The sequence below is a fragment of the Talpa europaea genome, assembly GCF_964194135.1.
Source record: "Talpa europaea genome assembly, chromosome: 3".
NCBI classification, from domain to species: domain Eukaryota; kingdom Metazoa; phylum Chordata; class Mammalia; order Eulipotyphla; family Talpidae; genus Talpa; species Talpa europaea.
The window spans coordinates 45,392,898-45,418,655 of record NC_140069.1 but is presented as its reverse complement, the minus strand read 5'-3'; the positions used below and the strand labels follow the sequence as shown (position 1 = coordinate 45,418,655).

The window sequence follows — 25,758 nt, the reverse complement described above, 5'->3', positions numbered from 1 at the left end:
GCTCTCTTGAACTATCTCCATATTTCTGTTAGTGTTTTGCAGTCCTATAAACAAATGTTTGTCTACCTTTTCATTTGCTTCTCCTTGTGTTGGGACATTCCCATTAGTGACATCCCTCAGCATTAGTTAATAAATGAGAAATTCTGTGGGTTATGAACACTTCACTCCTTTGGTTCACACAGGAAACGTGTCTGTGTTATCACAGATGAGAACCACATCATCCAAATTAAAACCACAGGATTTGTTTGCCATCTGCTTCTTTGAAAACTGAATAGCTACAGTTAGCCTTCATTAAAGAAAACCAGTCCCTGAAGTTCAAACTCTTTTTTTTTTTCAAAGATTTATTTATTTATGCATGCAAGAACTGGGGTACAGGCCAGAGATGTGGGGGGTGAGAGGATTCACCAGAGACACAGAGTGGAGAACAGAACAGGCAGACAGGCCGAAATACACTGTTGAGGGGAGCAGCGGGCGAGACAGGAGAGGTCTGCTGCGCCATGTGGGTTGCTCCCTGGCCAGCTGGAGATTGAACTCATGCTGCAGAGGTTGCGGACAGCTTCATAGGTTGCGTCTTAACCCCCTGTGCCACCAGGGAGGCCACTGAAGTTCAAACTCTTGATATTATCCTCACTATTAAGAATGCTACAGAATGTGAAAGCAAGAGTACTAATCCAATAATCACTGTTTTATTTGGTGAATCTGACTGCTATTTTCTTCATAATTCTTCACATAGCTTGAAGTTTAAGAGACTACCTTTTCCAGATGAAATATACAGTAATTCTAAGGTATAATATTCATGATATTAAGAAATTGACTAAGAAATATTACTTTGAAGTAATCTTTAATAAATGAAGAAAACGAAATTCTGAACTTATAATATAAATATGACTGGGATTCTTTCTTGGAAGATAAAATCAGTAAGCATATATTTAGAAGTAAGGTATACTCATTGAATACACTTCTAAATATTCTCCAAATTCTAAATGCTCTTTATGACATATATACAAAAAAATATAGTGTGCTTATAATGTTAGATAGTAGGTTGATGATAGGAATGTGTAGATCCACACATTAGAAATACTTTTATTTCAATTTAATGCCTAAGATGTAGCAGGTATCAGGAATCAGTAAAGTGAACTTTATTTTTGAAACAATTTTTTGTTGAATGTCTACTATATACTATCAACTATAGTGTTGCGGCCTTTAGGGAGTTTACAAACATGCTAGGAACATAGACCCATACATTGATAGTTAAAGGAAATATGTCAAATCCCATATTAAGTTCATGTGCTAGTGGAATATACCACACATCTCTGTAATTCCAAATTCCAAATTTGCTCATCCTGACAAAACAAAGTTAGTTTAATTGTTTGGGTTAAAAAACAAAAACTTAAAATTGCTCCGTGCTTATGTTAAGTTTTAATAAATTTATACCAGTAAAATAAGTTTCATTGACTAGAATATGTGGTATGCAATTTAAGTTTCATCTACTAGAATATGTGGTATGCAATCATGTCATAATTTCAGCTTAAAACTGTACAGATTCTCTTTTCTATTTTTAAACCTCTTAATGACATCATTTATTGTCTACTGGAAATCATTTTAGGAAATCATGTTAGTCCACTAAGCACTTCAGATAAGGTGATTCCATGAAGCATTCCAAGATTATCACAAGGAATTGCTTTCGTGTGCCATAAAAAAAAAAAAAATTGAAATAAGCAGAATGTACTGCTGAAAGAGTTTACAGTTTTACAGCTCCTCCCGCTCCAGTGCTTAAGTCACTCAGTTAGGTTTGGATTATCACTCACAGACTGAAAGCCAACAGCCACTACACATTCTGGGCCTGTGGAGCCACTTTTATGTGTGTTTCTAAATCAATGATGAGGGTATCGGAACCGATATTGGACATGGATATGGCAAATTACAGTGAAGTTTTGGATCCAACTTACACAACTCTGGAGTTTGAAACCATGCAGATTCTCTATAATTCAAATGGTGAGTTCTCATCTGCTTATAGATAAAAGTAAAGTAAGTATAATAGGAAATGTAAAACTGAGTTTCCCAGGTGGTAGCTCTCTGTTTTATTGTGGGAAATTCAAGGGTTGCTTTTTAAGGCCACAGTTGTGAGTTTTTGCACTTTATCACAAAACTTAAATAAATAATTGTGTGGCTATTTTATGTTTAAGATAAGAAAAGTCTAGTTTGTGTAATAAAGTCACCTCAGAATTCTGTCATAGGCCAGCTAGGTAAAAGAGTAGTTTCAGCAGTTATTTTATCTACTGTAAACCATAGTAACAAGTAATATTGGCAGATTGACTGTAAAGTATATTTTCTATGCAATATTTAAAGTTACAAAGTTCCCTTAGAATGCTGGAAAGCTTTCGGTGTTGCCTCCTCCTTTTGTTATTCTAGTTCTCAATTGCTGCTGCTATGAAACTGCATTCACAATTACAATTGGGGTTTTGCACTGAATCCAAATATGAAAGTAAATAGAAGTTTGTATTATAACCTCACTTGAAAAGCTAATGTTTAGCTTCACACAACTCTTGTTATTTATCTAGTGTAACATTTTAACTTGAAATAAGGCACAAATTGTTTAGTGTTCCTGCCTTTATGTAATACAGTTTTCTATTGACTTTGATTTTAGATTTCAAGTAAAATTTTTATACAAGAGAATCATAGTTGCTTGAAATTCTAACATCTAGTAATTACTTATGCTTTTGAATGTGTGTGTTTTGTGGTGGTGATGATGTGCGTGTGTGCTTAGCTCAAGATTGAGATCATCTTTCTACTCGGGATATCTTAATGTTTTATAGTACATTTATAGTACATATGACTGCTGTTTTGTTAAATTTACAACAAAAAATAATTTATTAGTGGTGAAATTATTTTTAATTGTCAGAAGTTGAATTCTGAAATTTTAACAAAGTTAAAATGAACCAATGCAGCTTGTAAGAAGTCATATTCTGGTTCCCATGTTTGGACTTGATAAAAGATATTTAATGGAGTGTTTATCTCAATAGGATCATGATTATTTTAAAAGGCTACAGGTTACTAAATATCAGGAATAGAAGTTCCATAAATATTTACTGAAAGAAATGACTTTCTAGTATGTTACCTAAGTTGGTTTCTTATTATTATATATGTATGGCATTAAATTTGAAGCAAGAGTTTATTTTTTTTGTATTTACATTTTATCTCTCAGAATACAGCAGTCCTTAACACTTTAATGTATTTTTTTTAAAGATTTTTATATTTATGCACACAAGAACCGGGGCACAAACCAGAGTTTGGGGGGTGAGAGGACTCACCAGAGACAGAGCGGGGAGCAGAACAGGCAGATTGACTGAAACACACTGCTGAGGGGTGCAGCGGACGAGACAGGAGAGGTCTTCTGTGCCATGTGAGCAACTTCCTGGCCAGGGATCGAACCGTGCTGCAGTGGCTGCGAATAGCTTCATAGGTTGTGCCCCAACCCCTTGCACCACCAGGGAGGCCCCTTAACACTTTTAAACTGCTATATTTCTGGTATCTATTTTGGTTATATTACCAAAGAAAAATAATTATTTAAATTCAATGTCACATAGTTAACATAATTCTCTTAGTTTTTTCAACTTTATGAAATAACATATGACAATATCTGTCTACTCAGAAGTATTAGTAAGTAAAAAAAAATATATATATATATATATATAGTCACAGAATGTAACTAGGATATGACAACCATTAATTTGTCTTTTGTAATATTGGAGGCATAAAATGAATTGGTATTATATTATTATTATACAGGTTTATGCTAAATCATATGTATTTATATATTGCCTTATATATTCAATATCTTTTGAGTACATTCAGATGAAAGATGTGAGCAAAAATATTGACCTATTTAATAATATTTAAATACATTATCTGGGTGAATATTCTAAAGCCTATTATTTTCATTCTTTGTTTTAGAGGCCCACTTAATGCCAGGCACAGTTGTAATAACTGGAAGACAGAGGGGTGAATAAGATAGATAAATTCTCGGACATCATAGAGTTTATATTCGATGGGCAAAAATTGATAATAAATGAACAGACCAATACATTATACAATTTTAGCTACTGATGTTGTAATTTAAAAAAAATAAATAAATAGGGGCCTCCCCGGTGGCACAGCGGTTGAGCGCTGGGTTGCAAAGCTGCCCGAGGCCTCTGCAGCGCCGGTTCGATCCCCGGCTGCTCCCCGGCCACAGGAGGAGGGTCCCACATGGCGCGCAGACCTTTCCTGCCACCCACTGCTCCCCTCAGCAGTGTACCTGGGTCCTTCTGCCTGCTCTGCTCCCTGCTCTGGCTCTGGTGAATTCTCTCACCCTCCCGCGCCTCTGACTGTACCCAGTGCTTGAAGAAGGAAGGAAGGTGGGGGGGGAGGAAGGAAGGAAGGAAATCTTTTTTTAAAAAAAAAAACTAAATAGGATTCTAGGTTCTACTTACATACTAGATAAGAAGTAACTTCAGAGAATGTTTCACAGAAACTCTGAGATTTGAGCAGAAACCTGATTGAAGAAATTCTTGAATAGGAAATTTCTTTCCAGGCAAAAGGAACAGCAAGTGTAAAGCGTCTAAAATGGAAATTTGCTTCAAGGAGGAAAAAGGGCAACTTTGCTGAAGAATAGTAACCAGAATGAGATAGTGTCAGAAAAATGGAATCAAAGAGGTGGAAGGGTCTTTAACCCTCAGGGTTTTATAGTCCCTGATAACATGGAGGTGTTGTCTAATGCTTGGACATAGATGGGTGAATTGATGAGGACTTCTTATGCCAAGAGAAATTTGGGATAACAAGCAGTAGGGGAGTAAGGGCTGAATTAGATAATTAGATAGCAATCCATGACAATAGGGGGGAAATTGCAATCCAGGGGAATGTTTATGACTGATTGTATAAGGGTGGCCCATACTGAAAGGAAGAAAACTTGTGGATTTTATGTGTATAAAATACAGACATGCATCTATATATTTTTTGCATTTCTTATGTATTTTAAATATGGCCTTACTGTTGGATTGAATATGAGTAATGGAGAGAATTCTATGAAGACTTCTAGAATAGTGACTTTAGGTACTGGATGGTACCATTAATTGACTCAGGGGAGACTGAAGGAATAGCAAGTTACTTGGGGAAAACCAAAAGAGTTCTGTTTTTGATACATATATTTTTTTAAATTGAGGTACCATTGGTTTCCAGAAGTACAAAAGTTTCAGGAGTATAGCCTCCCACCTTGATATATATATATATATATATATATATATATAATATATATATATAAAACAAAAGTTATATATATATATATAAACTTTTTTGTGTGTGTTTGTATTGTTTCTTTAAATTCTTTACATGAATTAAATCATATGGTGTTTGTCTTTATCACTTATTTCACTTAACACAATCACCTCAAGTTGATTCATGATGCTGGAAATCGTTTTAACTTTCAATTCCCATTAAACTTAGAAGTGAAGTTGTTAATTAAGTATTTGAACATTTCAAACTGATAGCCATGGGAGACAGTGCTCCAGATAAAATCTGGGGATATTTCACTATATATATATATATGACATTTAATATCATGGAACTGCATGAACTTCCTTTGGAAAAGAGAATACTTAAGGGCCTCCCCGGTGGCCCTGAGTGCTGGGTTGCTAAGCTGCTCTCAGCCTCTGTAGCGCCGGTTTGTTGCAGCGCCGGTTGATCCCAGGCGGGCCTCTGGTTGAGGGTCCCACATGGCAGCAGACACCCCCCCCTGCCACCCACTGCTCCCCTCAGCAGTGTACTTCATCAGTCTGCCTGCTCTGCTCTCCCCTCTGGCTCTGGTGAATTCTCTCACCCTCCTGAGCTTTTGACTGTACCCAGTGCTTGTATAAATCAATCAATCAATCAATCTTAAAAAAAAAAAAAAAAAGAGAATACATGGGATTTTGAGTCCTATAGTTTCCCAACTTTTAATCGTCAGGAATATAAGAAGGGAAGTGGAATGAAGATTGGCAGGCAAGTCAGTGGTTAAAAGGACAATTGTATGCAACTTCCAAGAAACCAAGAAATGGACTATTTTGAGCCTATTAAAAAACTTAAAAAAAAACTTAAAAAAAATGCTCATTAGTAACTTGAACTCTATTCTTTTTTTTTAAACAGATAATTCTGCCCCAGAAACCACAAATATGAATACCACAGACAACAGCGTCAACTGTCTATGTGCTATATGTGGGGACAGAGCAACTGGAAAGCACTATGGGGCGTCAAGCTGTGATGGGTGCAAGGGCTTCTTCAGACGTAGCATCCGCAAGAGTCACGTTTATTCCTGCAGGTACTTGAACTACTTCTTTTAGGAAAATTACCTGTAGAGTTCTTTTTCAAAATGGCATGCAAATACTAAGGGAATAAAATTCAGCACTTTCATATTTCTATAACTAAAAAAATTTCTATCAGCTACATTTAGAGTGAAGATGAGCGAGTGTATATGCAGGATGCATTCACAGAGCTGATTGTTTTGTATGAAACATTTCAGACTTATACAACACATATAAAAAAGCCACATATTTAGCTACCATGTTAGACAAATAGAGTTGAAGCCTCTAATGCACACCTATTCTATTCCTTTCTTCCCACTTTCTCAAAAGTAAGTACTGTCTGAAATTTGGTATTTGTTTTTTCTTATGTTTGTTGTTATGTAAATCCTTAAATAGTTTCAAAATGTGTGTAATTTTCTAGATATTGTTTTTCGTTTTAATGTCATTACACCCTATGTCTTTTAAAACAAGATTATAAAAGTGTAGATGATTTGGTAGCTTGTTGATGTTAAGAATTAAATTTAGCTTTCAGTCCTAAAATTTTAAACATAGTTCTCATGCACATTTTTGCCATTGAATTTAAATGTTTTGTCTAAAATTTATATGCTGTTTGTGCCACGTGTTTCTAGTAATCTGCTTTTAAAATAATATGTAGTCATTATTATAATACAATTTCATTTCATTAGTGTTTGGAATGGCATTTCTTGAAGGCAGATTGCATCCATGCTAAACGGGACTTTTAAAAATGACTGAATTTAGCAAAAAATACTTGTGTTTGCTTTGTGGATGAAAAGTATATGAAACATTGTCATGTTTGGGGAGCAACATGGGACATTTAAGAATAAGATAACTTTCACAATAGGATGTCATTTGATTTCTAGGAATGTGGGAAAAATTAATATATAACTGCCCAAATATCTAACTAGTGTTCTCTAGAAATTTTTCCAGAAAAACTTCAAGTTGTTTAACTCAATGTAAATCATCCATGTTAAAAACTTCTCGATAATCAAAAAAAGAGTATTTAGATGACTCTTCCTTTAACTTATATCAAAACTCAGAAATAAGAATAAATTAGGTAGCCTTAATGAAAAGTTTTTGCTCTGTGATTACATTAAATATTGAGTACTTCTAAGATTATCAACTAAAATAAATGCAAAATAATGTGTAAAAAGAACCTCTTTAAATCATGTATTCAATTTGAAGTTGAATACATAATATGAAAAAAGCGACCCAAAGAACTAAATTCAACAGTTGAAGAATTGAAACTATCAACACAAGTTTTGAACATATACACTCTTTTCCTGTATGTGAAAGGAGTGTTTCCATAGAACTTTTGGAAAGTTTAAAAAAAATATTTGAACAACATGTACAATTTAACTCATTCCACCACCCAACATCACAAATGCTGCTGCCAACCTAGTCTTCCTTACATGTTTTGGTGTTAGGCAAATTTTATGATAATCCATTTGAAACATAAATATTATATTGATGCAAGCTTCGCGGGTCTCAAAGTTATCCATTTCCTTAGACCTATAAATTTTAATTCTACTCTGCTCCATCACATTGAAGTTGAAATTTTCCTCCTAAGCATTTTAAATTGCTGTTTCAATACTTCTCACATTGTTTTTTATTATGGCTATTTGTAAACATATATGTGAACTCTATCAGGTAGGTTGTGATTGCCTTGAATGGAGAGATAGGTAATTTTTCTATTTAACCCCCACAATGGGATAATGTACAGAGTAGATATTTAATGATATATTTATTCAGTTTTTATATTACTCTAATGTTGTATTTATTAATAGTCTAGTCTCTTCTCATCCTTCTCAGCCATGCATTCCCAACTGAACAGCTCTTTTTCCCCTCACCTCAAGAACAGATCTCTCTTTTAGCTCAATTCATCTATTGTAGGAATTTGTTATTCCTTTAAAGTGGTCATCCATATTCTTCAAATGAATTTTTTTATATTTTTGATTGTCATTAATAATCAATTACAAATAACATGGGACATTCCAATACATATGGGTAAATTTCTGCCAGACTTTTGAAGAAATGTCAATATTTACTATATGATTAATATTTGCCCTCAAGTCTCTAAAGTATATTCACACAACCTTTACAACAAATCCTAATCCTTCGTTTACAACTGCAAATTAACTCAGGATGTTAAATAGCCTTCCCAAGTTTATTCTATGGAAAGTGAATGGCAGACCTGGATCTCAAGTTCAGGTCTCACTCCAGAGACTGTATTTTTTTTTTTTAATTTATAGTTCGGCTTTTTTAGTATAGTCACAGAGTAGTGTAACCATCACTACGATCAATGTAGAACATTTTCACCACCCTTTAAAGAAATCTGCCTATTATCAGTCACTCTCATTTCCCCCTAATTCTCCTCAACAGTGTTAGATAACTACTAATCTACTTTCTGTTTCTATAGATTTGCCTCTTCTGGATAGTTAATATAAATGAAATCGTTTAATATGTGGCCTTTTGTGTGTGATTTATTTCATTTAGAATAGTGCTCTCAAGGCTCATCCATGTTGTAGTATGTATCAGACTTCACTCCTATTCATTGTCAAATAATAATATTCACTGTGTGGGTATGCCACATGTTGTTTGTTATGTGTCCATCAGTTGATAGGCATTTAGGTTTTCCACATTTTTTTGGCTATTATGAATGATGTTGCTATGGGCAATGTGTGCAAGTTTTTGGTGCACATATGTTTTCATTTCTCTTGGGTAGAAATCTAGGAAAAGAATTGCTGCCTTTTCCTCTCCAAAACTCTACTTTTAACATTTATTTTTAACTTGTTTTATTTTTATTATTTTTATATATATATATATTTTTTTAGATTTATGTATTTATTTATACAAGCACTGGGTACAGTCAGAAGCGCGGGAGGGTGAGAGAATTCACCAGAGCCAGAGCAGGGAGCAGAGCAGGCAGAAGGACCGAAGTACACTGCTGAGGGGAGCAGCGGGCGGCAGGAGAGGTCTGCACGCCATGTGGGACCCCCCCCCAGTGGCCGGGGAGCAGCCGGTGGCAGCCTCGCAACCCAACCCAGAGCTCAACCGCTGCGCCACCGGGGAGGCCCAACTTGTTTTAAATTGTAACTTAAATTTCTTGAAAAACTGCCAATTTGTCCTAAGCAGCTGCATTATTTTGTATTGCAACCAGCAATATATGGAGGTCCCAGTTTTTCCATGTCCTCATCTTCTTCATGGATTACTATTTTTCTGGTGATAGTCACTGTACTTGGTGTGAAATGGTATCTAATTATGCACAGATTTTACTCTCAATGCTGCTCTCAACTGCATCTTAAGATGTAATTTGGCATTGAAACTTCAACAGGATGTGAGGTAAAATTACTACAATATTTAAAAAGAAAAGCATGAAAGTGCAGAGGAATGAAGTTCTGATTTATTCTATATCACACCAAAGTCAGTTAGTAATAACTAAGTGGAATTTATATGCCAAACATTTTAAACTAGGTTTGGCTTTCATGGGTCTTGTTAGGAATGATCATGAAATACCATTCAGTTTTATTTTATTGTGAAAACTGCATGAGACGTGTGGCTTTATTTCCATGTACATGCTGATCAGGAGACTGTAAAGTCGTGTTTGTTCTTAAGCATTCTTTCTATGGAGCCAAATCTGACTATATTTACTAAAGACTATTTGTTTATTTGGTTTTTGATGATAGTTTTCTGCAAACTAATATACCTTTGTTTGATATTATAGGTTCAGTCGGCAATGTGTTGTTGACAAGGACAAAAGAAATCAATGTCGATATTGTCGATTACGAAAGTGTTTTCGAGCAGGAATGAAAAAAGAAGGTAATAATATATAATAATGATAATATTATAGATGAAAGTGTTTTGCATACATATTCCCATTTAATCACAAAAACCTTTTCACAAGAGTTCTGATTTTCCTCAGCTTTTCTCAATAAAGAGATTAAGGTCTCTTGTGTCTAGGAATTTACCCATGGACACTGACCCCCAGTTAGTAAGTAGTGGAGCCAATCTTTTGTCTGATGGCTCTCTGATTCCAGATACCCTTTTCTCCATCACTCCATTATTCCTGGCAACAAAATTATTGTCAAAATAATATTCCAATATCTGTTCAAAGGAGCATGGCAAAATCACTTCATAGGTTGTTTGAAATTATAAACGCATTTAACATATTTTTATTCTCAGTAACAGTTGAATATCTTTCTATGCATTACAGAAGTATTCACTGAACATTGAATTTTCATGCTTTCATTCATTCACTTAGCAAATATTTACTCAGCACTGCTACTTTCTAAACACTATTCTTAATGCTGAGATTTCAGAAGTGAACATAAAAGATAAAATAACCACTCCCCTCGGGGAATTTATATCTTGTTGAGGGACAGTGACAAAAAACCATGTACTCTATTTTAGATTGCATTGATTTCATTTTAAACATATTAAATAATCCGATGTGTCATCCTACATTCTAAAAATAGTTCATCTAGAACCAATGTGTTGAACACATTTAAATGTTTGGCAGGGAAAAGCAGCTATAAGATTTGAAGTTTATCAGTTTTGCAATATCCTATGACTATAATACACAAAGATTTTTTCAGAAGTGTCTCACAAACTATAACAAAAGCAAGTTAAGTCATTATACTTAAATGTAAATACTAAATCTTTCTTAAAAATTGCTAGCTTTTACTAATTAATACACAGTAATAATCAAAATCAACAATCAACTATAAACCAGAGACACACTATGGGGCAGGGTGGGGGGAAGGGGAGAGGAAGGACTAGGGTCAAAATAAGGGGGGTGCAATTGTATGGGGAATATAACCAAAATGAAAGTGCATACATTGTGCAAAAATGAAAAATGATGTAAGAATTATATAAAATAAAATATTAAAAAAAGAAAATTGCTAGCTTTTTCTTTGTGGTGCAATATTTTAAAAATATAAGAATTTTGTTAGTTTTTTTCAGCTTGCTAGCTCAAAAAGAAAGCAAAAGAAAGTTCAAAAAATTAAAGAAGCACCTTTTCATTTCAAAATGACATTTCTAATGGTATATCCATTAGTTTATGGGATGAACTACCTACTTTCTCGATCGTTTTCATTCATTTCTATTTGAATGCCAGCTTTATGCCTACCACAGTGCAAGTAAATCACAATCCCATATTTCCTTTAAGAGTTTTAAAATTTCTGAGTTAATATTATTTTAAAAATTAGTGAAAATGTATTTTCTACTGTTCATTAAATTTTCCTAAGTAGATTAGAAAATAGCTTTGGGTTTCAAAGTAGATATATTTCTTTTATTTACAGTAATAACATAATAGCCAGATTAGTTAGATGGAAACATAAAAAATGGCTTTATGTCAAAAATGATAGCAGTGATATTATAAATGATCAAAATATCTTTTAACATTTTTCTAAAGATTGATAATGTAAATGAGATTCACAAAAGCATAACTTACATTTTAATTTCTTATCTCCACATATGCATTTCCAATTGAGTCAGTTTAGTCTGGAAATCAATGACAATTTCTGCAAAACCAAAAAAGAGAATAAGCTACCAGTAAATGTGATTTTAAAATATTAATGATAAACTCCAACTTAGAGATTACTCATTCTAAAGATTAAAAAAAAGTCCAGCATTTTCTAACTTAATGGAATTGATAGTTAATAGCCAGTTTTGGGAAGATGGTAGATGTTGGCATGGGAATTTTTTAAATTTATTTAATAAAAGAATAATTGCAGAAAAAGATTCTGATAGCTTGATGTCTTATCTTTCCAGCAGAACAAAATAGAGTTTTAACCTAAATAATTTAAGAGCTATGAACCTTTCTTTTACTCTTCTTGGTCAACAGATAGTAATTTTACTTTCCATATTTTGAAATACAGTTTTCACTTTTAACTGGTATTATTCCTTATATGACAAATATACAAGTTGACATTTCCCCTCTCATACTTCCTTGTATTTTGAAAAGGATTTTTCAATTAAAAAATTGGGCTACACCTTAATTTTTGTTTTTGTTTTTTTCTGAAACATGTAAATCTAGCTCTTTGAAAATATTTTATACAATACTTAAGTTTTTTTGTCTTTTCAAAATGGTGATATTAAAATGTTCCCCTTCTTAGGAGAAACCCTAACCTCCTGCAACTTTTGCTTTATAAATGTTTGTAAACTCTCCCAAGGTTAGTGTTTCCTAAGAGATCATAAGATTGTAATCTTAAAATCACCTTAACTAAAATAAATTGACTTTCCACTTTTGCTAGTGTTTTATAAGGAAAAGAAAATGGAAGTTTCAACATCTATGACTCATATCTCCTGTCCGTGAATACACTCTTATCTTTGACCTGGTCAATCTCCCAGGCGATATTCTTCCTCTAGTTATCTTAGGGTTTTATTAACTTGGAAAGAATAGAAAACCATCCTATTAAAAATACAGTGTGGCTGAACTGGCTGACCCAACACTTTCTAACATGCATGCCATCATGAAGTCCCAAAAGGCAATATTTTATGAGCTCCAGTGACAAGCCTGTCTCTTTCTACTTTTAAAAGTGATACAGAATAAAAAATATCTTCAGTCATATTTCCTTTCCTTACCCCCCAAGTCCTTTTAGAAAAAATCTTTTCTTTTTACCAAATGTTTTTAACTTCAAACTGTATGTCCTGACACATATTGAAGAGAATTGACCAATAAATACTGTGATTTTTTTTTTTCTCTCCAAGCTGTGCAAAATGAACGTGACAGAATAAGCACCAGAAGAAGTACATTTGATGGCAGCAACATCCCCTCCATCAACACACTGACACAAGCTGAAGTTCGGTCTCGCCAGGTACCTGCAGCACATCAGCACCTAACCTTACTTGATAGAACTGAATGTCTATTTAGGCATAATGCTAAAAACGATCTAAGTTCCATTCAAATGTACTTACTAGTAACATAAAGCACACCTACACAAATTTAAGAGTTTTACTTTGAAAGTATTTGTTGGATTATTGGTTTAATTTTGACTTTTCTTGGACAAGATCCTATTTTGTTAATGAAAAATGCATATTATTCTAAGATTTTTAAAATAAGTTCACAGAATTGGTTGAAATACCTAATGTAGCACAATGCTTTGGGGAGTGGAAGTATCTGGTTTATTGGTTGAAGCTATAAAATCAGTTGCCTCGATTTTTGGGTAGTTTAGTTGAGACTGATCAGAGCTTCCTCCTTTGAAAATCACTTCTGGGCTCAAGAAAAAACTTTGGCATCTGCTTTGAACACAGGAATTTAAGGAAAATACCAAAATTCAGAAAACACAGGAGAATGAGAGCTTTGTAAATTTAAGTTTCTGGAATGGAATTAGTTGTTAAAATGTTGATCATTAGTTATATAGATTAAAAGTTAATCACTAGTAAAGAAATACTTTGAAAACTGTTTTAGCATTGCTCCTATTAGAAATGTTAATAATGGTTCTCTATTATAAAGCAAATTGTGAAATAGCTAACTAGTTAATCAAGACCTAGTATGAGTCAGTATAACTACTTTCATTTTTGATAACACAAGGTTAATATGATGAGGTTAACCTCACCATTATCATCATCGTTACTTTAAGATTACTTGATGGTCTATAAAGCATTTATAGAATGCCTTAAAGAGAAGCTGTGAGGAAATATACATCCACTATATTAAGAAAGATATGCACTCACGCAGGTTCAAAAATTACATTTATAAGCACTTTTTAGACTATTATATTTTTCTTTTTAGCAGGAAGGAATTTTTAACACTACCTAAATTTAAACACTACCTAATTTTTAACACTACCTAAATTTTAACACTACCTAAGTTTAAATTTTTATTTAGTTTTGAAAATGTATCATTATATATTTTCTTCAATGGTACCTAAACAAAGATTGGTTTCCTGGTGTTATTTTAATGGGCCTTTATTTAATGTAGCAGCATAAATAGTTCTGACTTCTATTTTCTCTGCAGTTTGGTAAACTGTATTCACTGAAAATATTTTCTCCATTAACTTAGACAAATTATATGTGGACTTAATGGAAATATTGCTTTTTAATTGAAATAAAATCACAGAATATATTTCATATGGCTACATATATCTTTGTACAGTCATTTTGAAACATAAAACTTCTGAAAACTATGTTAACTTGTATTGCAAATTGGGCCAGAAACCTAAGATATGCTCCCAGAGCATGGTGCTATGCTCTGAATGCTTTTAATTTAACTTGTACTGATAGCAATTTTATTTCTCAATTTAAAAAATGTTTCAATGATCAAGATACCATGACAGTAACAGTAACCATTTAAATGACATTTACTTATTGGAGTCAAAGAAATAAGGAGGGATACTGGTCATGTGTTATTTTAAGTGGTAAATTAACATGGTGTTCTTAATGCTAGATCTCTGCCTCAAGCCCTGGTGCAAGCACTGACATAAATGTTAAGAAAATTGCAAGTATCGGTGATGTTTGTGAATCTATGAAACAGCAGCTCTTAGTCTTGGTGGAATGGGCTAAATATATTCCTGCCTTCTGTGAGTTACCACTGGATGATCAGGTATAAGAACGAAAATTTTGAATGCTACAAAATATGTTTTTGAACTTTACAATATGTTTGTATTCTTGTAATTATATTTGTAAGAGATTTACTGTATTTGAAAAGGTTATGTTTTTTTCAAATTATGTTTATGGAGGAAAAGCTGGCTTATATCATTTATCATCTTTGGGGGGGAGTTATAAGTTTAAACCTCTTTAAGTGTATACTTTCACACCATACCCACTACCAGTGTCCCAATAATCCACCATGTTCCATTGGAAAAACATTGATTTTCTTGTCCCTTTCATGCCAGCTTCTAATTCTATCAAGAGATAGAATTGTTTAACTTCTAATTTAAGTGTCCCGTAAATATATTGATTGAATGAGAGTTGAAGAAGACACTGTTCTTCCCTTTTAAAATTAAAAAAAAAAAGTAACAACTTATTCAAGGGAGAAAGATAGCAAATAGCTACTATTATTATCAACAGACTGAAAATGTGAAGGTCTGGAAGGCAAATGGTACACTACTGTGCCTTCACGTTATCTGAAAGTATCATATAAAATACTCATAAATAAAGAATACGACTCTTAGACAGAAACACATAGGTCGTGTTTGGTGTTTTTTGAGGGGGTACTTTATACAATTAAGATATAAATTTTGCCTTTCATGTTGTCAATTTTATTATAGCATTTACTATATATAGAAATTATAGGTCTGGCAAAAAAATAGTCTTCAGAATTGCCCTCTGCAATCTACAGAGAAATGGGGGAGAATTAAAATTTAATGATAATTTCCTAATAGATATATTTCCTTGCTTTGTCATATGTACATTGAGACATTTTAATTAATAGTTAAGAACTTTAATTTTCTAATCTAATATGATTAGATTATTAGTTTCGCATTCATTCAGTACTCTTCCATCTGAGTAATATGTAATTTTTTATAGATGCAAATAACTTGAAAATTTGTGGTCCCCTCACATTGAATAAACCATGATATATATTATACAGAGCATGTTGTTTTTACACCCTCTAATCAGTGCTTTCTATCATTGGTACACAAAAACAAAGACTAGCAAAGGAAAAGGGGCATGATTGTTTAAAAATCAAAGTAGGGCAAATTATTTACACAACCAAGGAAAAAAGTAATCACAGGAATTTAGCAGTTATATTTCCAGGAGAGTATTCACCTGGTGATAAAAAAAAATTCTGTGATTTGAAATCATTCTTAAAATATTCTGTAAGTGCCTTCCTGGTATGAATCATGATTATTGACATATCATAAAGATAGCTTGGCTCAGAAGGTTATTTCAGAATGAATAATGCTAAATTGCTAAAAATCTGCTTGTCTCACCTCAAGCAATATAAGGTTATGTTATTTATCAGTTTTATATTTTTATTATCCCTACTTTTTAAAAGTTGCTGACACGTATAAAGACAGTGATTTATAAATTAGGAAATTGAAATCCAGTAACTGGTCATAAGTACTTTTTATTTACTAAGTGACTCTTTAATATTAGCTATATAATTATAACAGGTATGAATTGGTGATTGTCTATTATGGGTAAGGCACTGGGGATATAAATTTCAGTTGTACTAGACATTATTTAATGGTCTTAGGAGCTCTGTGGCATAAATTTTATAATACTTAAAATCACCATTTTTAGTTCTTAGAAACATAGTTTTTAAAACTATACATCAATTAAATTCATTCAGAAAATTCATCAAAAATTTTATTAGAACTATAATTCAGTTTTAGAAACTGAGTATTTAGCAGTAAAAAAACAGATTGTATCACTATTCTCATGAAGATTGAATTCAATTTGGGTGAGACAGACAATAAAAAAATATGCAGATCATGAGTAAGTTAATTTTAGGTGGAGACATGGTCTATAAAATGAGATGGGGTGAGTTGTTGGAGAATAAACTTGTTGGGATACTTTTTATTGAGGATCAGAGAAGATTTATCTTGAGAACAGAATGATAAGGGGCCAAGAAAGCTTTGTGCACAAAGAGACAGCGTATTCCAAGGCAAACAGAAGTAAAGTGCCTGGAGAAAATTGAACAAGGAATGTTGTAAGAATAAAACAGAGACTTGCGTGGCCATCAAAATATTGACTCATCACTTGTGAGGCTATGGTTAAGGAATTTGTATTTTATCCCAAGGACAGTAAGAAACCGACAAAGAACTTTCATTAGAATAAAGATATTAAGTGGTTGTTATTTTACATATACATTCCTGGCCTTGTCAAGAAAGACTTGGGATGAGAAATCAGAAAGGAAGCAGGATACCTTTTAGCTTTTTGGAGGAATCTGTGTCAGATCAAATGAAGAAATAGGAAGACTTGGGCTAGGGTGGCAGCCGCAGAGAAACAGCATTAGGATTTTCTGTAAATTAAGGAAGAATCCAAGTGATCTTTTGTTTTTGAGACAAATAAGTACTTAAAATCGTGATGCCATTAGCTCCATTAGCTAGAGAAATGTTATTTTTTACATGTTAAATTCAAGATGCTTCCATTCATCCTAATGGTGATGCCCAGAAGTCAGTAGAAAATATGAAAAAGGACAGTTAAGAGCTTAGTGCTTTTGTTTTTTCTCATTTTATCACATATAAGAATTTGGGTATTGCATATATTTTCATTTCATCCTCATGACTGCACTTTGAGATTTTTTTTGAAATCAATACTTCCATTTGATGGATGAAAGCAAATGAATCCCAAATATTATAGGTTTCTTACCCAAGTTTATAAAGGTAATAAGTGGCCAAGCTAGAATTTTAACTCTGGTTTGATGTCTGTTTTCACTCCAAAGTACTTAACTGTTCTGCATTTCTTTTGTTGCTGTTGTCAATGAACTAAGTTGTTTTATACATTTTGAAAAGTAAAGCTCAGTTCAATTATAAAGTGAAAAAAATACAAGGTTTAATGATGACAAGCATCTATGAATATTATAGTCTGTTAAAACAAACAAAAAAGTCCCAGTTTACAGAATACTAAGTGAATCACTTATACCATCTATTTAATCATTATATTTTATAATTAATTGCTAAACTTGGAATTTTTCATTAAGGTGGCATTGTTAAGAGCTCATGCAGGAGAACATTTACTGCTTGGAGCTACAAAGAGATCCATGGTGTATAAAGATGTTTTGCTTCTGGGTAAGTTTATATTTTTAATTTAAGAGAAAATTATGCATGTTTCTTCTTTATACAAGTTCCATCCTGTATATAGCAAGCATTACAGACACTGCCATGGTGTTCTCAATACACAAAAGAAAAAGTTTTGCTTGCTTTATGTTCTCCAATTCCCCCACCTTACTTAATTTGCTAATTTAATTTACATTTTTTATTATGAGAGTTGAGATCCCTGTAAGACTTTGTAGCCTACCTCTCTGTGGATTGTGTAAAATGATGACTAGATTGTTTATTCTATGTGATAGATATTTTGTCCCCCCAAAAAGAAGCTGAATATAATGTAATAACAGTCAATATTTATTGAGGACTTACTCTGTAAGATGTGTTGCTCTAAATGCTTTTCATGTCTAGGTACATTAAGTCACTTAATCTCCATAATAACCCTAAGGGAGAGCTACTATTACTTTCAACCCATTGTGCAGGTGAAGAAAGTAGCACATTCAAAGCCAATAAATGGCCCTCCCCGGTGGCGCAGCGGTTGAGCGCTGGGTTACGAAGCTGCCCGAGGCCTCTGCGACGCCGGTTCGATACCCAGCTGCTCCCCGGCCACCAGAGGAGGGTCCCACAAGGCACGCAGACCTCTCCTGCCACCCGCTGCTCCCCTCAGCAGTGTACTTCGGTCCTTCTGCCTGCTCTGCTCCCTGCTCTGGCTCTGGTGAATTCTCTCACCCTCCCGTGCTTCTGACTGTACCCAGTGCATGTATAAACAAAAACAAATAAATAAATAAATAAATAAAACATTCCTCTATAAAAAATAAAAAAAAAAATATAAAAAAAAAAACAAAGTCAATAAGTAAGGGGTAAATACCCAAGATTCCAACAACATAATGTAATTGTAGAGTCTATGCTATTAAATTTTATTAAACATTTAATAATCAGACTGTTCTGATTATAGATCTGAATACAATATACCTAGAAAACAAAATGTTTTTACTGCATAATTCTAAATTATCTGACTCTGAGTTATCAGAAAGCTAAATTTTCATGAGAAGAGCAAGGCTATATTTTAAGTACTTTCACATGTGACACTAAAGATTGTCTTTGCTACTGTGAATGAATTTAAAAGATTCTTCTTTTCATGAAACCAGAAAACAAAGTATCTTATTTTAAGAGATAATAAGCTTCCTATTTTCTAATATTTTGAAGGTGTAGTAAATATTGATCATATTTACAATCAAAGACTTTATTAGTTTGAAGTTTCTTCAGGGATGAGGTGGTCTAGCTCTCCAATTTTTTTTTTTTTAACAGAGTAGATTTTTTTTTTTTTTTAAGATTTATTTATCTATTTGATACAAGCACGGGGTATAGTCAGAAGCGCAGGAGGGTGAGAGAATTCACCAGAGCGGGGAGAAGAGCAGGCAGAAGGACCGAAATACACTGCTGAGGGTAGCAGCGGGCGGCAGGAGAGGTCTGCGTGCCATGTGGGACCCTCCTCTGGTGGCCGGGGAGCAGCATCAAACAGGCGCTGCAGAGGCTGTGGGCAGCCCCGCAACCCAGCACTCAACCACTGTGCCACCGGGGAGGCCCCTAGCTCTCCAATTTTTTAAAGCCCTTACATTTAGCCCCCATACAGTGATCTTCCCATTTATACTTAAAGAAACTCGGCAAGAGAAGATTTGCTATTTAATGAAGCAACTCCTGAGAATACCTTTGTTAATTGAACAAAAAAATCAGCCTCTTCTACTTAGCCTCATTAAAATTGTGTCAATACTTGCTACACCTATATAAACCTAGACTATTAAAGGAAAGGTATTTTTAATCCACACTGAGCGAGAAAGCTGCTTTAGATTTTGTTTAGTGCTCACTGAGTAATGCACTAATAGATAACTGACAGTGGAAAGCTAATCATTATATTTTGTTTCTCCCATGTCAATTATTAGCTTGTTATTAGTTTGTACTTTAGTGTTATCACCCGGGACAGGGGTTGTTAAAATGCATGTGATCTTATTATCAATGTTATTGATCCTTTAAATGTTCTTAAATGTTTCTAATACAACTAACACTAATGCGAAAGGAAATACTATTACTATTCCTTCAAGGCAAGACCATTTAAAACATGAGTGTGAAAAAGTTGAAACAATATCTGACAATAATTTGTGTGTGGGTTGATTTTTCCCTCCTAGGAAACAACTACGTTATTCACCGCAATAGCTGTGAAGTTGAGATCAGCCGTGTGGCCAATCGAGTTCTAGATGAATTGGTTCGACCATTTCAAGAAATTCAGATTGATGACAATGAATATGCTTGTTTGAAGGCAATTGTATTTTTTGATCCAGGTTTGTTTTCAAAGTTCCATTACAATTATAATTTATTATAAACTACTTTTAAATATTAGAATATTTATGCTCACATTCTAGTAAGATTAAATCTTAAGTTACTCTTTCTGTCCTTTTCTGTTTTTTTAGATGCAAAAGGGCTAAGTGACCCAGTAAAGATTAAGAACATGAGGTTCCAAGTGCAGCTCAGTTTAGAGGACTACATCAACGACAGACAGTATGACTCCAGGGGGAGGTTTGGAGAGTTGCTGCTTCTCCTACCCACCCTACAGAGCATCACCTGGCAAATGATTGAGCAAATACAATTTGTTAAACTGTTTGGGATGGCTAAAATTGACAACCTACTTCAGGAAATGTTACTGGGTGGTGAGTACATTGAAGAATTTCTATTTAATTAATTAGCATCACACTGTCTGCTTTATAATGTGGACCATTTATCTTTTGTCCATGACCTAATGAATTCAATTTTCAGAACCCATTGGATGGAACAAAAATACTTGACATATTCAAATCCACATTCTCACCTCCACCATCTTTGTTCCATGTGGTCCCTCTTACATCCAATTTCAGGTCTTTCCAAGTATGCTAAATACAAATATAGTTTATATTTTTTAAATTTACTATGCCTTGACTCCTTTAGAATCTCAAGAATAGCAGATTTGCAACATAACCTAAAAATGTATGTCTCAAATGCCTTGAATGTGAACATTTTGCTCCTGAAATAATTGACACAACACAATGAGAAGGAAAAAAAATAATTCATTGCTTCAATAAATGTCAGAAATAAGTTAAGAAATCATTTATTTTGTGTTCTCATCTATATGAAATTTCCTTGCAAAAATCACTTTATTTTATTTTAGTTTTAGTTTTCTGGTGCTTAATGTGTTCCTAATGACATCTTCTGAACTAAAAGTTGTTTATACTATTAGGGTGATCCCAAATACTATAAACTTGAAGTAAGTGTTTCTTGGAATTGCCTTAATAACAGGCAACAAACTTAATGATTCCAGGAAATGGCACACAAGGTCCATTTATTAATATACAACATAATATGATACAACATTAATCTAGCCAGTGTACACAAAAGCTGACATTGTCCTTAATATGGCAATGGTTCTATTAATTTATTTTTGAATTCCCAAAAAGCACTTTGCAAGAATAGCAATATTCAAACTGTCAATCAAAACATTTGTTTCAAGGTAAACATGCTGTTCCTGATTATATATCACTAATGCAAGTGGTTTTCTTTTTTTTTTTTAACATTCTTTAGGTGCTTCCAATGATGCTAACCATCTCCATCATCCAATGCACCAACATTTGTCTCAAGATCCATTAAATGGACAAACTATCCTTTTAAGTCCCATGTCAAACCTTGTTCATACAGATCAGATCTGTAAGTATCTGGACTAGTTTCAACCATAGTATTCCTTAAACTTAATTACCTGAAAAAAAAGTGGAATGTGTGCAAAGAATCTATTAGTACCCAGAAATTTCAAAATTTGTGTATAATTTATATCTAAGCCTCAACTGTGGAAATTGTGACATTCAACAAGTCACTTGTTCTCCTTAGACATGAGTTTGATCCCTAAAATGAAAATATGAGTAGCTAAATCTTTCTGCTTCATAGATTTGTGTGCACAAGTTACAAAATTTTTTGTGTATATGACCAAAGAAGAAATGAATTTTTTAGAAAATATGCAAATTATGGAAATAATAGGGCACATTTAACCTCTTTCAATATACTTGAAAGACAGTAATTTGTGACCATCCTTACAAAGCAGATGTTACCATTTTTATTTAGTAGGTAGTCAAAAGCAGAGTGAGGCAAACTGAATACCTTGCCAAAAGGATTGTAGACTTATATCTCTTAGAAATCAGTTATTCATAAACTCAGAAAGTAAGACATATTAAGAATACCTTAACAATTTTGCTGGTGATTGAATCCTTTTTTTTAACTACTAGTATTTCCAGTACTTTGAAAGCATATTTGCTGACCCTAATATTTTGAGAATGATAGCATCATAACTTCCATTTTTATTTTTCCTTTTTCAAAATAATACATATGAACATTTTTGTTCTGCTCCTACTCATTTGGAATAGCTTATATATTATTAAAGGCAAAGTATTGAACACATACATGCACAAAAATCTAAGTTCATGTATATTTTCTTTGGTTTTTTAGAGCAGGTCATTGTAGTTTTAGGTTCACCCTAAATACCCAGAAATATTTTTTTAAAACAAATAGATATTCTTTTGTCAAATAGCTTTATCTAGTGTGTTGTTTTTAAGTAATTACTAATCTGTATTGAAAAATATATCAAGTTAATATTAATATATTAAAGGAACAAAGGAATGTTCTTGTTTTTGTATATGTTTCAAAAATTGTTAGGGAAAAAATTCTGGAAAGTTTACAATGCCTCAGTATGATCATCAATCATTTTTATTTGTACTGTTAAATATGTGAAATAATAAATGCATGCTAAAATATCTCAAGCTTTTAAAAATTATAGAATAGCTCCTAGATTATTTTATAATATGGCAAATGTTTATAATGTGACAAAATGATTATAGGCAACGAAGGAACCCACTTAAAGTTATTAGGATTTTGCAGCTGTAACTGTAACCACAACAATCTATAATCTATTCTGGACCTTGATAAACATACTTTCATTAAATTTCATCACACATTGTAAGGAAACAACATGGAAGGAAATGAGATTTTTTGAGAACCTGCCATATTCAAATCATGTTTGTTTTTTTTTCCAATCACTCAGACCTGCTGCTGGCATTAATGGGGAGGATATAAACAAACTCAATTGGAATAGATAGTTTTGAAGCAATACTATTTTTTAGATGCTTTTTATACTACAACATATACTTCAACACACTTGCAAACCACCTTACCTTAATTTTATATGTCATCTAATATCTTTGGGTTAGTGAAATTCAAACCAAATAGATTTAATTTTATGTGCAATTTTACTGCAAAAAAATATAGTTTTCTATGATTTAAGAAAAAATTACATTCTGTTAATTCTTTTGATTAACTTTTTACAGCACTTGTGTTGAAAAGAAAATGTTCATAAATGCTGCTAAGAAAGGAAAAGAATACCTTGAAATGACTATTAAGATTTTTAAGCATAATCTATTCCAGTTTAATTCTCTTTGGAGAACTAGGGTAGAAGTGCATTTCCATGAGTGTGACAATGAGCTAGTAATGTATTATATAAATTACAACTATATATATATATACACATACATATATTACAACTATATATGTGATTTCTAAAAAATATATCCCAGATATAATAATGCATGTTAATATGCAGATCTTAATAGGATAGCTTGTAGTATAACATATAACTCTCTGATTCTTTTTCAGCAACACCTGAAACCCCTCTTCCTTCCCCACCACAAGGTTCTGGACAAGAACAGTATAAAATAGCTGCAAATCAAGCTTCAGTCATTTCACACCAGTCTCTCTCCAAACAAAAGCAATTGTGAGACTATGATCACTTCTGGGTGACATTGGATTAATGTGAAAAATCTTTGGTCTCAAAGTATCTCAGGATAGTACTTTTGGCAAACTCTTAGCCAAGACTTCTTTATGGTGCTGTTAGAAGATGGTATCCTATTGTTTTGTTTATGTGCTCATTTTGTTTATTGTTGCTATTGTTTAAAGCCTTAAGTTGTAATCAATGTGTATCTGAGTTCACTGTTTATGTAGTCTATTTTTCCAACTTCCCTTGCACTGTGCTTGAAGCTGTCCAGTCTTATGTACTACTTGCATCTATTGTCTAAATATTAATTTAAATCTGTAAATAACCCCCTTATAGTGATGTGATATAGAACTAAAGTGTTCTTTTTTGACTGAAAAAAGTAGAGCAGAAATCTCAGATTGATATACACTGAACTACATTTCATAAATTTTCAACTTCAAATGAGAAAAATAAAGCTGTTTGGTATATTTCTTTGAAGAAGAACCACCTGTAGATTCTTATCATATGGATCTCCTATGCCTAAAATACATCCTTTTTGGCCCAAGTTAAATGTCTATCTGAAGTTTAGAAAATCATAAATCACCATTTCAATGATGACTGCATATTCTTTAAATTCTGACTTATTTGAAGATGTATGTTAAACTAAAATATGTTTTTACCAAAGTGTAAAAATGAAATCCTAAAACAGTGGCTCAATCAAGAGAGATGTTTACTTTTCTCTCCTAAAACAATGAGAATCACTCATTAATTTACTACAATTTGGCATGTTCACTCTCTAGTTTCCAGGGAAGATGCAAGAGTATCTTTAGGTGAAAAGCATTGTGCCAACTAAAACCAAACAATGTTGGGTGACTGATAGTGGGAGACAAATTAGCCATCTTATCACACACATGTGCCTCAGTTAATCCTCACAATAACCCCTAAAGAGAGGTGTTTTTATTGTTCTCTTATAAATAAAGAAACTTTAGTTCAGAGGGTTTTAGTAATGTAACCAACATTCATAAACCGAAAGAGTAGAAAGTCACATTTAAGCCTAACTCTGGTTGATTCTTAGAAGTATATATCTTTGGTATGGAATGATAAAAGTGAGCTTTTTACTGTGGTTTCTTAATATAGAAGCAAATGAGTGATGATTGAATACAATCCATCATGCTACTTGTAGTACATTTTTACATGTAGACAATGAGTGTAAATTTATTGCAAATGAAAGAGACCCCTTTTGTACTTTCAATGAGTTATCCTCTTAAAAGTTTTAAACAAATTACAGAAAATGAGAGCTACACCAGGTAAATTTTGATAAAAACAAAAACAAGTGCACTAATTTAGCAGATTTTAAAAAAAATTCCAGCAGCCCAGCATACACTGAATGTCTAATTCTGGACTGAGGAATACAGATTATTTGATGTCATTTGAATCTGGGACTTATTTCAAAACAATGATGAGTAACCCCATGAAACAATAACCTCATAATCTCCATTCCTTCTCTCTCACATATACACTTGCACACCCCCATACGTTAGCTGGTAAAAAAGGGGAAAACTACTTGAGTAATTATCAGTGATATAAAATAGAGTATCACAAGTAAGAGACTGATTAAAATGATTTTTCCAGGACATTTTAAAATTTCTAAGATTATGATTTTATATTGTTAACTTATTGTCTTTAAAAGTGAAATAGTACTCTTAAAGTGGAATAATGATTATTTAGAAGCTAGCATTGATTTAATTAAATTTATAAAATTACTTCAAGAGCTAGCACCTTTGTCAAATTGTAAAATGTATATTTGAGAGAGAGAGAAGAGGAATGTTTTTCAACTCTGATTTTTGAAAATGTTTTCCAGTGTTTCTATTTCATGAATAAGAATATTTTTGATTTTTATAAATACAAATATCTTTTGTAGGCTTCTTTTTAATTTTTTGTTTTATTCTCTTAA

At 32.9% G+C, this 25,758-nt stretch overlaps 1 protein-coding gene across 1 annotated transcript; it reads left to right on the top strand.

Moving 5' to 3' along the window:
- Nucleotides 1-1,859: 1,859 nt before the first annotated feature.
- On the top strand, nt 1,860-23,829 carry HNF4G (hepatocyte nuclear factor 4 gamma; the record flags this gene model as incomplete). Its single annotated transcript, XM_084229157.1, has 10 exons — nt 1,860-1,995; nt 6,160-6,331; nt 10,057-10,151; nt 13,044-13,150; nt 14,722-14,877; nt 17,926-18,013; nt 20,173-20,325; nt 20,455-20,691; nt 21,596-21,718; nt 23,708-23,829. 10 exons carry the CDS (start codon nt 1,860-1,862, stop codon nt 23,827-23,829), a joined length of 1,389 nt encoding a protein of 462 aa, XP_084085283.1.
- Between the last annotated feature and the right edge of the window lie 1,929 nt (nt 23,830-25,758).